The following is a 17176-nucleotide window of genomic DNA, read 5'->3' as shown; positions in this document are numbered from 1 at the left end:
ATACATGTACTCTATACACATGTAGGCCTACCACAAACGCCGCTGACATTCCTCACTGGACCTGCCTATTGAAATCTCTGGAATAAAAAAGTTTTAATCCAGTAGCTTATGTCATATCCACTGCAATAGTCGTTCTTTGTGAGGAGACTCCAGATGGCATAAGAAGAGTAAAAGGAGAGCAAAAAAAAGACTTTCCAAAAGTTTTCGTTTTAGTAGAGGTTTTACGGCGTTCGCAACTGCATAAGGTCATATGAGTGCCAGAAGATTAGAGGTGTTACAAGAGAGTAACAAACATAAAAAAAACAAGGGGAGATACGGACGATAGATGTTTGATAGGAAAGAAGGAGCAAACCACACCAGAGCACCCGCCAACCACCCACTTAAAAAGTTTAAGTAAGCGTTTTACCGCACTTGCAACATAATACAAGAAATGCAATTATTATAATTATTATATTAAAGTGTTGAAGGCTGGAGTTGTTACAAGAGAGTAAAAAACACAAAAAAGAAGGCAGGACGATAGAGATAGAAAAGAAGGAGCAGACCACACGGGAGCACCCGCCAACCACCTACAATTTGTACTACAAACAAGACTTAGAAGAAGAAGAACGGTGACGATTGTGATGAAGAAATAACGATGGACCACCTAGAGTCTCCTTGAGAAATTGACAAAACACAGGACTGGGTTGCTCTCTTTCTTTTTAGTTTTAGTTTGAGTAAAGAGAAACACACCGAAACAATAACTTCAACTTTAATTTAGTGAAGGGAAAAAATAAGATTGATAGTAGTGATTGAAACAAATGGAAAAGCAAGAAAGTAAGGTTTATCAGTGGCATCCTCCAGCCACTCGAGGCGACTTCTGGTAGAGGTCTTCTCACAATTTATACACACACTCCTGAGACAGCGGAACTTAATACGGGGTGCCCACTACGGCTGGGATCGGGCCGATCGCCTCAAAAACAAACGTGTTTGTTTTCAGTTTCAGGCGATCGAGTCGGGCGATCGGCCCGATCCAGCTGTATAAAAAATCAAGCGTTTAAAATATGACAACCCATGTCAAACGTGCAGAATACACAGACTACTATCTTAACATCAGGAATTCTTTTTGCCTTTCAGAAAATATGAGTGTGGGTGGAACCAAATGGCACACAAGCCAACTAGGCAGGGAGTGGTCTTGCTGTGGTCACCGAAGTTGAGGAAGAAAAACTGGGTTGTTTTTTTAATTGATTTTTTTTAAACCTCCAATAAAAAGACCCACATTATTTCAACGTTCAGCTCAAACTTTATTCTCTTTTACTTAACAGTACTGCAAGAGTAAGCTCTACACATAATTAAACATCCATGATTTACAAGTAAGTATAAATATTAGGGAACAAAAGAATTCATCCACAACATAAATATTGGCAATAACAAGAAATGCAAAATATTAGTATTTATGCCATACATTCCTTAAGTGAAAGGTGTTGCACAAATTTTTCTCCACAGAGGAACCAAACTTGTCAGCAATCCTTCACTGGCAATGACAAGTAATAAAAAAAATAAACCAACAACAAATTAGTAATAAAATACAATTGTTAAAAATAAAAAAACACCATTAACTCAGTAGAAATATCTTTCTTGCATTGAGTGTGCAAACATTGTTTCATAGCCTTATTCAGCTACATCGCTTTATAGCAATTAAATACATAAATGAAAGTAAAATAATATTTTCCTCCTTGTTGAAATATTCCTACTGACAAAAATTAGAAGAAAAAAAGCTATGCAAACCCAACATGATAAAAAAAAAAAGACCTAAAAAATTCCACTCCAAAACAGATCAATTCCACTAAACACTTCAACACACTTCCAAAATTACGGACAAACTCAAAATTGAAGTCACACCAATACTTCTACTTTTCAAATTTAAAAAGAATGTTGTGCTATAGCGGTAGGGTCTGAAGTACTTGAATAAGCGAGGTAGGGAATAAGTAATCCAACATTGGAATGACTTATCTTGCGTCTACTCTGGGGGTAAAACTCAAACTAAAAACACAGAACTGAAGATATAATGTATAGCAGAAAGAAATCCTCCTGAGAAATATTATACATCTTGAAAAGTCAGGTTAGCCTTTAAGGAAACATACACATTTTTAAAATAAAATTAAACCTTATACGTACTCTTACAATCCAGAGATTAACCAAGTTCCAGTGAGGGTGAAAAGTAACTTAATAGGCTAATCAAAAACATAAAAATAACCTTCTGTCCTGAAAATGCATTGTTTAATATTTTGACATTAAAAAAAGAGAAAGTTTTAGTATACAAAGGGCCATGTCTTAGACTAAATTTAAACTAATATATAAACAAAGTAAACGGAATAATGTAACGAATGAACTTGAAATTTACTTTAAAATAAAATCTTAAAAACCTTTGAAAATTACTGTTTTTTCATGTAACTAGAACAACAAATAGTCCTCCCAAAAATTTAAAAACTGCTGTAACACACCCCAATCGTCTCAGCAGTGAGAAGTTAGAAGTAGAATTGCTACAACAATGACATATGTAATCCTTTGACGTTTTCATTCCGCTGATTCCTTAAAATTACAAGTGTCAATAAATCTTTGTTTTAAATTAAATTAATTCACGTTCAGAAATTTGTAAGAAACAAGCAAGGCACTGAATTAACATAAGTTAGCTGTTAAGAATTTTTTAACTCTAAAAAACAGAACTGAAGTCTTTAAAAAAGAAAAGAAAACAATCTGGTATGAGAACATCAACAAAATCCAACTCTTTTGAGCAAAAAGTAACAAAGTAGATCTCAACTAAGACTGTGCCAAACAATATTCAGATCAGATGAAACAAGAAACTGGCTTTCAAAAGAAACAGACCAACAAATAAAGAATTTTAACTCATTCAATAACAACATAAGTAATGAAAGTTTTTAAAATTACTCAAGGAATACAAAATGAATACGGTAAGGAATCTAAAAAGCATGAATACTTTAACAACAAAAGGCCATCTTGGACAGCAATTCTAATAGCTCTATGATAAAGTAAAAAATTTAAAAAGGGTTGGAGGTGCACTTTTATTTCACAAATACGAAAAAACATCAGGTTTCATGAAAGCATGGGTATCAAGCTTCCATTTGCAGAGTGCATCTGGAATTTTATCAAACTTAGCACTATTTTCATATACACCTTAGGAAGCTGACAAAACTTCTAAAGCTAACTTTCTTCTAAACAGTGATATTCAAAGAAACGTAAGCTCTACCTGAAATTGTATAATGTTACATACAAGGAAACAAGAGTTTTTTATCTAATCTGTCTGAGAAAAGCAAGACTATACTAAAATCACACTTTGGAGTCCATAGGCTGAATTTTGAATCAGTTCAAGGTAAATGAGTTCCAAATTGCAGTTAGCAAAGACCATGACATAAACTACACTTCAAGACCTGGATTACTGTTCACCTGTATATTGCTGTTTAGGGGCTTTACTATGCAAGACACCTTTATCATTATATTCAAAAGTGTATACTTCTGTCTTGGCTTTCAGAATAATCCAAGCTCAAGAGAAATGATTCCCACAATTTCCTATCTAAATTCCCGGTGGCAAACGATCCTATAAATCTGTCACTTTATTTCATACTTGTCAAAGGAATAATACAAGATGTCTCACGCTATACCTAAAATAGTGCAAAAACCACTCAGAAGGAATCTTGTTTACAAGACAAAATGCAATGCAAAATGCTATAGTCAGTTACAAACTTGACCAAAACAAACAAAAATTTTCAAATTGGCTCAGTGTCTCAAAACCTTACCGAAAGACTTAAAGTTCTGTCTTCTCAAAACTGCAAACAATTTTATAATAATCTAATTCCACCTAAATGAAAAACAAACCAAAACATGTGCTGTCTTTAAGAAAGACACTTTCTTTTTTAAAACACAGCTGATAATCCAGTCGAGACATTAAGTCCATGACAGGTATAAACTGTCAGGCACACAAGATATAATAGATTCATAAGCATCTCTGTTCACTTATTACAAATTTAGCCAAGGCCAAGAGGCAAAATAAATGCAACAGAGAAATAGGCTTACATGGGTGGATTGGGGGTGGGGGAGGAAGAACAAAGACAGGCATTCCTCATTAGGGAATTAGGGAATGAGATCTAGACAAAATACAAGCATATATTATACGGTCCACCGGTAAATGATTGAAAAACTCATGGAAACAATGGAAACTGCAAGGTCTACTGTATGACAGTGGAAGGATCCAGCAGCTGTACTTCATATCACAATAGCAGAAAAAACAAAACGGCAATATGCAATATATGAGTTTCATTATGTTTATCTGAGGTTCAATCTCTGATGCTAAACATCATGGTATGAGAAACACAAACATAAGCTCCGCTTACAGGTGAAGACTCTATTCAGATACACAAATCTCGAAAAAGTGGTAAAATCTTCCCAAAAAAATCATGTTAGTAAAAATGTCTCCCTCATTCACATTAATTGTACATAATTGAATGTTAGTGGTAAAAATCCTGCCTAGTACTTAAACCTCTTCAAAATAATGTATAAAAAATTCGTATAGCCGATTTTGGCTCCTTTATCAAAGTCAGTAATATAAAAAAAAAACCTAAGACAAGTGTTACAGTATTTATCTTTGCTTCATGTGAGTGTGCAGAGGTAAAAGTGAAAGTCTTCTGCAGACACATATATTACTTTAAAACAAAACAAACAAAAAAAGTACACAATATAAAGGGGATAAATATACTATGCTCACAGAGTCTAAGGTACCAAAAAAAAATGTTTTTTTTAATCAAAAACTCAAATTTATAGTCTTGCAGTCAATGAAAAAGAGGAGGAAGTCGTACAGAACAGTTTTGCCTTATTTCAATTTCTTATACTTCCTTTTACACAATTTTGAGTATGACAATGACTCTCAGGGTCAAGCCTTAGCAGGATGTAAAATCCTAGCAAACAGAGAAAGAAACCCATTAAAATTACTTCCCCCACACAAAAATCAAAGTCATACCTTCCCTGTTTAACCATTGCACCACAGACTCTAACGCTGGGGTCACTAATTGTAGAATCTTTCCCATATTATGAGATATATTTTTGTTCAGGTTGTCACTCTTTTGTTCTCCTGGCTCTCACAAATGAAATCACAGATTTTTCCCCCCCCAGAAAATGTCCATAACTTCCAAACTTCAACTTAACTTCACTCTCAAGAGGAAAAATTTCCCCAGACTTCAACCTCATTTCAACTGATTACAAGACATTTCAAATTATGCTGCAACTGATAAAACATGACTGCTGTACAAAAATTATTTCGCATAATCAGTCTGCGTATATCCCTTGGACATCTGATCAGTCACTATGTGAAAAATTTTCTTCTAACCAGAAAGTGAATTTCAATTTCAAACATGAGTGGAGAACAATTTTTTTTTCAAAATTAACAAGGCAAAAGATTGTTCTGGAGTGGATTCAATCATCCCTGAGTGAGCTATCCTGCAGAAACGGCAAGCATAAACGACCGGTGTTGATCACTTTGACTTCGACACAAATTTTCTGTAATGAAACAAAAAGACAAAAACATTAGAGAATATATATATTTTATTATTATGTTTCTTATAATTCATACCAATAAAAAGAATACAACATTATAGTACAAACTAATTTTCAGTATATGAGAAGTTTATGGGTTTCCTAGCACTATCAGTATTTGCTTATTTAAGAAGTGGGACCTCCGAATTTACCGTCCATCTCTGATAAGACTCAGCCAAATGGTTCGAAAGCCTTGAAAATTCCACAAAACGACCCAAGTTCAAGAATGCCCAAGGTCTTCTTATATTAGAGGCATTCCATACATTTTTAACTCGATGTAGCAGTGAACTCTAGAACAGATGAGCATTTTTGGAAAATAAGAACTCTCAACAAAGTTATTACTTAATCTTATAACAGTAGCAAAGATAACATTAAAAAAGGTTTAGGAAGAGAGTGTCTACCTGGTGAAAGTGTTGTTATAACCCACAATTGGAAATACGTTTGGCTTACGAGTTTTTTTAGGAAAGGTCGTTCAATATAGAATGTAGAAAGGAAATGTAATACATGATACAATAATGTATTCAAGCAAAGCTGCCACTCAGGAATTTTTAAAAAGGAGGAAATTCATGCGAAGGCGGACGCGCGCTCTCCGAAGGCCGGAGTAAAACCAGTTAGATCCAGAGGCAATATAGGTAATATATACTGGAAAATCTGGCCTATGGCTTTGGAAGGGAAAACTGTCATATTTGTTAACCATAGGCAACTGAATTAAAATGTATTTGAAAAAAACCCCAAAAAAACAACCAAACAAAAAAACAAACAAACAAAGGCACTAAGTTGACTAACAAACATTTGAGTCAATTTGACGCAGTTAGGACTTGGTGACAAAAAATCCAGTGTTTGTTGCCAGCTGGTGTCTTATAAAAAGATTTCTTTCTCTTTAAACTTGTACATCGATGTAGAGCGCGCGCAGTATTGGATCAAGGAGGCAACACCTTTGCCGCTGTACTGAGCACTCCTGCACAATTGCGGTCCCGTTTGCACTTAACGTAGTAGTGCCCCTCCTGTAGTGTGTAGATCTAAACTGAATTAAAATTATAGCCTAGGCTATCTAATCTAGATATCTTAATATGTGTAAATCTAGATTATATCTAGAGATAGATTATCTAGCTCTAGATTCACTTCAACAGCCACAATAGCCGACATGTAAACAAACGGGACCGCAATTGTACAGGAGTGCCGCGGGCCACGATTTCTTTATCGCACCAACGCAAAGAGTAGCAAGCGGCTTGTTCAATTTTCTAAGGAACTTTTCAAGTCGCACACCGGCTGCTTCTTTCTCATTCCAGCTCCTTATATTTTTGCATTTTGCATCAATTTCTCTCGAATTTCCGCCGTTTTCAATGACAACTCGGTGCGCCAACGTCCCGATGCCCGATCGACACTTTGACTTTGTTGCTCCACAATAAACAAAGTGAAACTAGCGCTAGACCTAGAAGAACAGTAGAAAGCTACGAGCGGACTTGCGCAAGCTGCGTTTTCGTCTTTCTCCCGGTTTGGTGTTTTCCGCATGTAAAAAAAAAAAAAAGGTATCGCAATTTGCGACCGAGAGCGGTCCAGCGGAGGAAGGAGGAAAGTAGCGGTACAAGCTAGATGAAGCGGAGTTTCCGCTATTTAGCGGGAAAGTGGCAGCTATGATTCAAGGCATGAAACTTGTTTCTTAAGTAATCATGATGACTGCGGAATGGAGAGGTTAGTCTGTATGAGTATCCCAATAAAGATCACAACTGAAATTGTACTTTCGTTTCTACAACAAATGTTAAGGGGCCCGCCATTGGCTCAGTTGGTATCATTCTGGCCTGTGGAGTAGATGGCCCTGGTTCCAATTGCTAATTGAGCATTCTGAATTTGGATTGTTTTGGGGCAGGTTTTAAAACTTTCAAACCTATTTGGCTCAGCCCTATCCATAATGGAAATTAAATTTGGGGGTCCGGCCTCTTAACTAACCTTACTTATGTTGGAAAGGCATTAAACCTATACAATGACAAAATATTTAATTAAAATTTCACTTTAAATAAAAACCCACCCAAATTTATTCTCATCTGCACCTTGCAAGGCGTACAGACTGAACTAATTTTGATCCAAAGTAGGTGCAGGCAAAGCGTGCTTGAAGTAAGTTTCCCACAGCAACAGTACAAAAACCCCACAAATGCATAAATTTCAAGAAAAAGACACCGACCTAATTAATTCAGGTAACTCAGGGGCCTGATAGATCAGCTTGTGTCCATAGCCAAGGTGTCCTTCAAAGTCCACAAATTCAACATCTCCAGTCTTGTGATGCCTCGTGCCTTTGGCTCTTGCATAGAGCTAAAAAATGCACCAAAAGAAAAAAACAGCAATATTACAATAAGACTGAATCTGACCCTCACACTCTTCAGTGTTTCATTCTGAATTTCATGACCTTTTTGTTTTGTGTTTTGGACAAAATGCTTGAACACAATTCATTCTGAATTCCTAGAAGAAGGGAGAAGAATGGAGATGGGTAAAATCACAAGTGGCAGAGCCTTTTCACGTAGACATTGATGCGTAGATACACCATCTACTAAAAAGCTGTAAATTAAGAGTTTTTAATCATAATACGAAACACACTGTAATATGGTATGCTTTTTTACTTCCCAGTTAGGGAACAAGCTGTCTTGTGAAATTTCACAGCTAGTTCATCTAACATGCATCAGACATGGTATTGCTATATCTTTTACCTTTTCTCCAAGATGAAAAGGAACAATGAAGTCGTCTTTGGCATGGAGCATCATGATATTGGGAATCACTGACTCAATGCTGAAAGGAGATAATAAAGTATCTAGTAAATAATTATTATCTACTAATATAAACAAAACAGGAAAATTTAATATGTTTGACAATATTAAAACAAAGTTCATGTCAACAGAACTAAAAGAAATATATTACAGTTGAATTTTTTTTAGGCAACTGAGGCAGCTTCCTCAGACAATTGTACAAAAAAATATCTTGAATAACAGAGAAATAAAATAATACATTGAAAAGCTCATAGAGCCTATTTTTAGGAAGGGACTTTTGTTAACATACAATTCATTTATGAGCAATAACATTTAAATGCCACAGCATTTAACCCCAACCTTTCTTCGCTGTTGAAAAAAATCCCATGTTCTCCAATTCCATCAACAAATATCCATTCGAACCAGGGAAGCATCCGGTAAGGCTGAAATTTGTGCAATAGAAATAAAAAGAAGTGAAAAAATTTTTGGGAAAGACAAAATTCCAATCTACACCATGAAAACTAAGCTCACTGACTACCAAAACATGGGTTCATTCAATGTATAAAAATTTAATACAGTGGCTGTTCAAATCAGAAATGAAAAAAGATAATACAACTGTTTTGCCATAACCAGATTATCAAATCTTTCATAAAACGCATTATCATTTTGAGGCAATCATGTCTGCACTACAGCAAATTTGGATCAGACACCAATACTTTCTGTTCAAATCATAAAAGCTAAATTTTTAATTAAGATATTTTCCACTGATATTTTAAAGATTTTTAAAGGAATTTCAATGTCTCAAAATAACTCATTGTATTGAGTATGGGAGGTTAATGTGCAGAATTACCAATTTTCATCAACTGCTCAGATACGCCCTTCACTGAGTATCTTCATCTATGTCATGTCATTCAAATTTCAAAGCTCAACAGTTTTTGTCATACTGTCTTTTTTTGTCTTTTTAAAAAAATCCACACTTGTCCCTACAAATCACGATTAAGCTTGTCAACTTCAAACAGTCAAAAGAAATAACCTGACAAGTTATAGTGTCCCTTCTTTCTTGAGTCTCAAAAGCAGAATATTATGATATGGGACTGTCAAATGGTAATCACCATTAGTCCAAATATACATAAAAAACTTGAGGAAATTTTTTTATTAATTTAGTAAGCTTAGCCAGTGCGACAACAGGAAGCTGACTCCCCCATGACCCCTACATAACATGATGCGGCTCTCAGCAGGGAATCCCCCGCTGCAAATAAATTATATGGCTGGTGCCCTGTAATAAAAAAGCAACATAGCAAGAATTATTTTGCTTTTAAACTTAATTTCTTTTTTAACAAGAGAATGTCACTTACCGAAGCAAAAGGGTGGTTGAACGCAGCCTCTTGTATGTTATTGAAAGGAGACTCTAGTACAATGCCAGCTGGATGGTCACCTGTGGACAGGAAAACATAAGAGATGACCAGATTGAGCATTACAGAGCATGAAGCATTCATACTTTTTTTAGACTAAAAAAATCAGATCCAGTCTATCAACATCATGTTCACACACAATGTTGTTATCAACCCAGCAAAAGCTGGGCTTTTACCATAATTTTATTAAATTCCATGAATGATAAGTGCAGGTTTGCTTTAGTTTTAGTAAGAGTTTTACGTCACTTGCAACACAATAAGGTCATATAAGTGCCGAAGATTAGAGTTTTTTCTGTTTAAGTGAAGGTTGAGCTGTATACCTTCTGTATGGTTTGTTCCTTCCAATGAAGGTGTTTGATACTGTCATTTCGTTGTATTGTAGTCGTATGTTTGAAAAACGCTCTGGCTGTCTTTCCCAAAAACGAGATAACCAATCTTGAACAAACATACACGACATAGTAAAACTAAAACATAACGGCTAAAAAAAATTACAAACAGAAATACTTGCCTTCATCACTCAACTTTTTCGTCAGCTTTGTTGTTATTCTGTAATAACAAGAAAAGACGACAGAATTAGCATACTGCTAACACATGCTTTATCCATGACGAAAATACCTATTCTAGAAACATGTATGGAACTATATATTCATAAATATTTGAAGTCAAAGGTATGTTCTAACATACTCTTAACGGCATGAACATTCAGCACAAAAGTAATAGGCCAAGCTAGCTATAAACCTATTTAGTTTAACAGCACTTGCAACACAATAAGGTTATAAATGCGCCATAAAACATCTAAAGAAGAAGCATGTTACCAAACATGTCGAACATAAGACAACATAAAGATCTTCAGCATCTTTTTACCAACTGATGTTAACCCATACAAGTAACAGAAACATGAGGGAAAAACCATTATACCACAAATAATATATATGTGTTCATATCGCTAAAAAACTAGATTTTAAAAAAATAGCAATGAATTTCAGATTGCACTTACTCAGGCTACAATTACAATTTTTTTTTTTTTTAACGCTCATCATTTAGCCCCTAATTGAAATGAAGTAAACCTGTTTAGAACCTAATATCATCCAAATGAGATTTTTTTTAAAAACTGCTCTCCAACACATTGTATAAAACAATTAGGCTCTTCACCATTTCACATCAAAGACATGGGGTTCAACTTCCGCATGAAAAGGCATTTTCATCCAGAATCCATTTTTCTACACGGATGCCATATCCCACTCAGAACCTGGGCTGGTTATACAAGACAATGGGCAAAGCAACCCTTTAAAAAACCTATCTCATGTGACGATGGTTGGGTAAGAAATTCAAAATACTTTTTCAGTCTATCAACGTGAGTAAATATGTACCTAATATGTGAAATATAACAGTCAACTCACCCAGTCCCTAGGGAATGTCCCCAGATGAATATTTTGGACTTCCCAATTCTTTTTTTCAACCACTTGTATGTGTGATAGGCGTCAGCAACTACTCCATTCTCTGTAGGACTCCCTGAAGAATCCCCATACCCTAGTGAAGGAAGGAAATTATCAAGAAATAAGCTTGAAGACATAAAAAACTACTACAACAACAAAAAACCCAGTTGAAACTGCTGTAACAACCACAAGTCGAAAACAATCCCCTGTACACACAACCACTTCCCACCTTGCATTTTTGCTTTATCAATATAAAAACACTGTCCAAGAGAAGCACTTGTCTAAGATGACAACTTTGCACCCTCGACAATAAGCTGCTGTCTTGGACAGGTTCGACTTTACAACTTATAACCATTCCCCTTTCAGTAACTTGAGAGGGTGTTCATAAACACCAGGAAACCTTTTCACAAACATGAAAATTGGTGTGAGTGACTCAAAAATCACAAACCAATAATACCGAAGCAGAGGAAGCTTTGACTGCAACAACTTGAAAACAGATCTTCATTTTGCTCAAAAGATAGCTTTAAGAAGCAAGAAAAGTGTTTCATGGCCTAACAGTACAGCATTCAATTTTTCTACATTAGACAAGAAGAATCAGAAAACTTGTAACTTCATAACCAAGGAATAGCCCTGTCATTACTGAAGTAGACTCACTGTTAAAAAGATACAAGAAAATTCCTATAAGACAATGAACGCATTACAAGTTGACTCATTAACATCTCATTTGGATTAAGTTGTAAAGATAATTAAAGTATTCTCAAAGGTCTCTCCGACAAAATAACGAACATTAGTTAGATTTCACTATGACAGCCTTTCAATTCTTTGCTTGCTTTGCTTATTTCTGCTCATTACTATTAATAGAACACCCACACCCACACACGCACACATAAAAAGAAGGGGAACAAAAAAAAGGGGGGGGAGAGAGCCAAACAGAAAATACAGTCAAAGAGTTCAAACCAATTCACCTCTGTAGTCAATCGTGACCACATGAAAGTCTTGCCTGGACAGTAGTTTGTACAGCTGCACTCTGTGGTAAGAGCCTCTAAAAAGGGAAAAAGAACAACAACAAAAAGCCTTGAGAACAGGAAAAAAAAAGACAGTCACACTCTTTCTGCGAAACTGACCACAGCTGCAAGAATCGCACAAGTACAGTAGCCAACAACTAAGAACCCCATCATCGGGTCATTGGGAGACCAAAATGATCGTGGAAGATTCTGACACCCCGAGACAAAATGTTTAAAGTTTTCTACCGCTCATGAGAAAAAGTAACAGTGAAATCTCAACAAATTTTGCAATTGACCTGTTTTGGCAAAATTTACTTGTGTGTCCAGATGTTCAGTGTGAGGGTATATGTAGAGCGTAGACAGTGCCATCTGTTAGTCTACACCCCAACCTCTCCTCCTCCTCTTCCCTGTTTCCTTCTCTTCTTAAAAATAAGTGGAATATAACAGTTAAAGCACTGTATTGCTTCCTCTGTCTGTATCTATCAAGGGGCCACTGTGCTTGAAAGAGGACAAAGCCATTTGACATATAAAGAAGAGTGAGCGGCTTGTGAGAGTGTCTTTACTTCCGTAACCCCGTGCCATCTCCAGTCCTCCCCATACACCCCACAATACAGCCTACTGAACTTCACAACAGTAACTTAAAAGGTGTATTTTTCTGGCCATGATGAGGGTCTCTTTGCTTTCACAGCGTTATCTCTATGGTAAAGAAAAATACTTAGAATTAGAAAAGTTTATGTCCCTCAATTCAGCGAAGTTTTTTATTTGATTTTCTTTCTAAAAAAGGTTCTCAGAAATCTTAATCACTAAGAAAAGAAATCTAGCTTAAAAAAAGGGGGCTCTTAGACTGGGGGGGGGTTTGCCTTGCACTCTCTCTTAGGTAGACACCATTGTATTGACAAAAAAGAAAACAACCTTGCAATCCCCGCTAAAAACAAAAACTCTGATGTTTGTTTATTGAATAAAAGAGTACTAGGAGTAATCAAGACCACATGAACAAACAATTGCTTTAGTACGTATATATAAACCTAAGTAAAATCTACGCAGTGACAAATCATTAGTCCTTCTATTACATAAATGTTCTAAAACACAATAAGTTACAAATATCAAAATAAAACTAAATTGAATTTATATCATCGATAGCATCAACCATGAAGGAAAACTGTGAGAGAAATGTCACTGCATATTTGACAATGACCAGTACCTGGTGCCACTGTTGCCATGCAGGTAGAGGAACACTATCTTCCCGTTGTCCAGCTCATCCTCAAATGATTCCCAAGGAATGTTCTTCTTCTCATCGTGCATGCTTTTAGGAAGTGTATGCCTAAAAGAACCCCAAAAAAGGACAAATAATACAGATTTTAAAATGACTTTGAGTAGTAGAGAAGCATTTCGACAGACGTAATATCTGTCATGGAGAACCAGCGCAAAAAAAAAGAAAGACAAATATACAGAATCACTAGAGAGATAGAAAGAAATAAGAGTCAGGGCGAATGTTCTATGATAAAAAATAAATGCCTGTCAGGCCAACTTCCCCCCCCCCCCCTTTCAATTTCACTAAATCATAGTAGAAAACCCCTTGAACAAAACACAAAAGAAAAGCATCCCCCAAAGCCTTCTTCCTTGAAACCAGATTCAAAATTCTTGAATATATTGAACTGGTTAATATTATTCTCACCCAAACTGAAGTTAATAAGACACATTCATTTACATTTTCTATATGTAATTTATGTCAACTTTTAAGCTAAAATGTACATGAATATTCATGAATCACAATTAACAAATTGCCCAAGGGAAAATCAGAAATAGAATCTGATCTCAGCAGACCTGAGACCTTACTATCACTTTTATAATATTATCAATAATCAGAACATTCCCTCCCAAGGCATCAAACAAAATCAAAATCAAAATACCAACCAGCAGTTGACAAAAAAATCTATCCAGAAAGCTAAAATATATAGATACAATGCTGGACTTAAAGAATCAACAAAATGGTAATATAATTCCTCGAGTAAACAGGCAACTGTGAACAGCATTCTTACCATGCTCCAATATCAATCCCATCTTCAACATGCAGATAGAAGTTCCTGGTATAATTCAGTCCAAAATCACTTGGATGCGACAAATTGATGAAAGGGGGCCACCTCACTAAAGAAAAGGAAAAGACAAGCGCAAATAAACAACATGATTATTAAATTTTTTTCACTTTTAAATTACTCCACATAACATTGTTAGCATGACGAGACCTCACTCAATTTTTCAGTAAAGCTCTGTATCTAAACCAACAGTGTCAAGTTCATACAAGTACATATTTCTAAAAATGATACATTATAATAACTCTTATAATAACAATCGATGCTTTCATTAATTAAGAGAATGGGAGAAAAAACCATATTTAGACTTCACCGTTAAGTTTTAGCTGTGCATTCTGCTTCTATCAAAACACTGTCACTGTTAATTAAAAAATTGGCAAATATAATTTGTTAAACGTTGACATTAAAATGGATTTACTACAACAGTATGCAAAGACTTTCAAGAATACTTAGCAATAGCAACAGGAAAGATTCAATCAAATCAGCAATTTTTTTTTTTTTAAAGTTTTAAAGCCTACAAATGCTATCACACAAAAAATTTGACAGTTACCAACTTACAGATATTGCAAAAGACAACTTTGGGTAAAATCCACTGGTTTGCACGAACAAAGATGGGAACAGCAACATACAATAAAAACAATGTCAGCAGGCCAATTTTGATGAAGCTGAATGTGCCTTGTCCATGATCTTTAACGTACCTGAAATATCAATGAAAAAATATAAAGCTGTTTATGCATCAAACTGTAAAATCATGCTGCATGCTCTTAAAAAGTAATAAAGAATGACCCATGAAAAAGAACATTTTTAAGGATTCAGAAAGGCACGATTAAAAGTAATTCTCTCCATTTCATTCATCTCCTGTCACCGGAGAGTTAAGGCAAAAACTGAAGAAAAACTTTTTTTCAAGAATCGACAGGAACATAATTGTAAACGTCAGGAACCTTAGACTTCTAAGAAATTATGCTTAAAGAATGCAATATAAAACAAAAATCTCAACTTTATTGACACAAACTAAAAATGACACTTACACAGTTTAGACAGTTTTCAGACTCAACCCAATACAGTAGTCCCCAAGATCCCACCACTTACGATCCTGGTTCCCTTATCCCGCTGTTTTGAGAAAACAGAATTTTTACTTATGAAAGTCACCCCTTGCATCCCGGTCTGATTCACTCTCAAAGTCTACATTCGGCTAAGATCCCACATTTCAGATCATAATTTTGTAGAACAAAGTCCCAGGCAGGAACATCCAATCAACAAAGAGTGAAAAGTTATAATATCATTGAACTGCCCATTTTGCGTCAAAGATGAACCACTCCCATGAATGTGATCATAAGCGTTGTAAAACTCGATGAAACGGTATACAATGTTTGCCCCAGATAGCATCACTTTGTTTGTTTTCCCCAATGATTGCACTCTGAGCTCTCCACCCAAACTTAGCACTCACTAGGTGGGTAGGGCCCACAAGTTCGCTCCTGGCGGGATCACAACAAATTGTGAACTCTTTCCTGACCATTGCAACAGTTGTCTCTTCCCCCGAATTAGTGAGACAGAATTTTAAATGGTGTGGTCACAACGTAATGGTGCGTAACGACAAAAGCAGCGGAACTCGGTCACGAGATGGAAGCTATGAATTTTGGACAGGTTAAGGAGAGGGGATCTGACGCCTTGCATAGAGATCATGAGACTCACGACAGGATAATACGTGAAAATGACATGCCACATGCCACAGTGATTGGTCATCAAGGTTGACCACTCTTTTGCTCGCCATATGCCATAAACCCACCCAGGAGTCACGTCAGTTCATTTTACTGTGAAAGGAGACCATTTTACTGGTTGAGGGCCTTAAATTGGGTCACCGTAGATTCTTCCCTTCGTTCATCAACTAAGATCCCCTTCGCTTAAGATGCCACATTTTCCTTGCTCCCGAGCCCCGGGATCTTAGAGGGAGACTGTATTAAATAATTTTGAGAAAACATTCAAAACTTTAATTTTGATGTGCCCTCAAATCCAAGGAATCCTTGTCCAAGCAGAAATTTTTACTTAAATCTTCAGGAAATTATTTTTTAAAAAAGAGACATTTTCCTTGCAACCTCTTTCTCTATTGAGAAAACAAGTGTGAAATACAACCCTTCTCCACAGGGCCAGTGAGTCTTTTTTATTTACTTGTTTAGCCTCCACTTGGTAAACTATTATAATACCTTGTCATCTTTTTCACCAGAAACTTTTAATAGTCATGAAAACAAAATGAACATATAATCATTAGGTGAGATTAAACTGCTGAGAGACATCTCTAACCCCATATAAAAGCAAATTAACAAATATGTAGATACCTGTATCATGTTACGATAGAAATACCCAGAAGAGGTGATCGAAAGGAGTGTACGGTTGATCAATAATCTTATCACTTTCATTTATCAAGTACCCAGTCTCCCTCTCTGACCCCTCTTTCACTATTGTGCATGACAATTACATTTTGGAGATTCAGTAATTATAATTACTAAACCGAGGTTCAACTAACATCAAAAGTATGACAGTCTTCTAAGTGGGCACTTGGAAAACACAAAAATTATTAACGCATTCTCGGCAAAATCAGCCAGAGTCAGAATTTAAAAGATTAGACAAAGAAACTAGCCTGTGAACCTAAAAGATAGTACGTACAAAAAGAAATTGGAACAATTTAAGCAAAGGGTTCTTCTTCCCAGTTCAAAAAAGCTCTAGAAAATATTAAACCATATTGAAAGCTCCTGAACTTTCTCCTTTTTGACTAGACTCTACTTGCAAACCCAATTGATTTTAACCTAATAGTTCCACCAAACTAAAATAAAAAATGGCCGGCACTATTTCTACGAACGTTCGGGAAAATAAAGCTGGGCACTATTTCTCCGAACGTTCGGGAAAATAAAGCTGGGCACTATT

General features: G+C 35.8%; 1 protein-coding gene across 1 annotated transcript in view; it reads right to left on the bottom strand.

Moving 5' to 3' along the window:
- Nucleotides 1-1259: 1259 nt before the first annotated feature.
- The window catches only part of LOC101847985 (lysophosphatidylserine lipase ABHD12), an 18227-nt gene continuing 2310 nt past the window's right edge, over nt 1260-17176 (bottom strand). Inside the window, exons 2-12 of the mRNA XM_005104973.3 lie at nt 14816-14955; nt 14207-14312; nt 13369-13488; nt 12129-12205; nt 11128-11257; nt 10236-10273; nt 9671-9750; nt 8676-8758; nt 8280-8358; nt 7760-7887; nt 1260-5544 (exon numbers count right to left, since the gene is read on the bottom strand). Of these exons, the coding sequence (XP_005105030.1) occupies nt 5520-5544; nt 7760-7887; nt 8280-8358; nt 8676-8758; nt 9671-9750; nt 10236-10273; nt 11128-11257; nt 12129-12205; nt 13369-13488; nt 14207-14312; nt 14816-14955 (1006 nt within the window). The 3' untranslated portion in view covers nt 1260-5519. The remainder of the gene's footprint in view (nt 5545-7759; nt 7888-8279; nt 8359-8675; nt 8759-9670; nt 9751-10235; nt 10274-11127; nt 11258-12128; nt 12206-13368; nt 13489-14206; nt 14313-14815; nt 14956-17176) is intronic.

This window comes from Aplysia californica, unplaced genomic scaffold (genome assembly GCF_000002075.1).
Source record: "Aplysia californica isolate F4 #8 unplaced genomic scaffold, AplCal3.0 scaffold00444, whole genome shotgun sequence".
Lineage (NCBI taxonomy): Eukaryota > Metazoa > Mollusca > Gastropoda > Aplysiida > Aplysiidae > Aplysia > Aplysia californica.
Note: the sequence above shows the minus strand (reverse complement) of the source record. Positions and strands in the feature narration are given on the sequence as shown.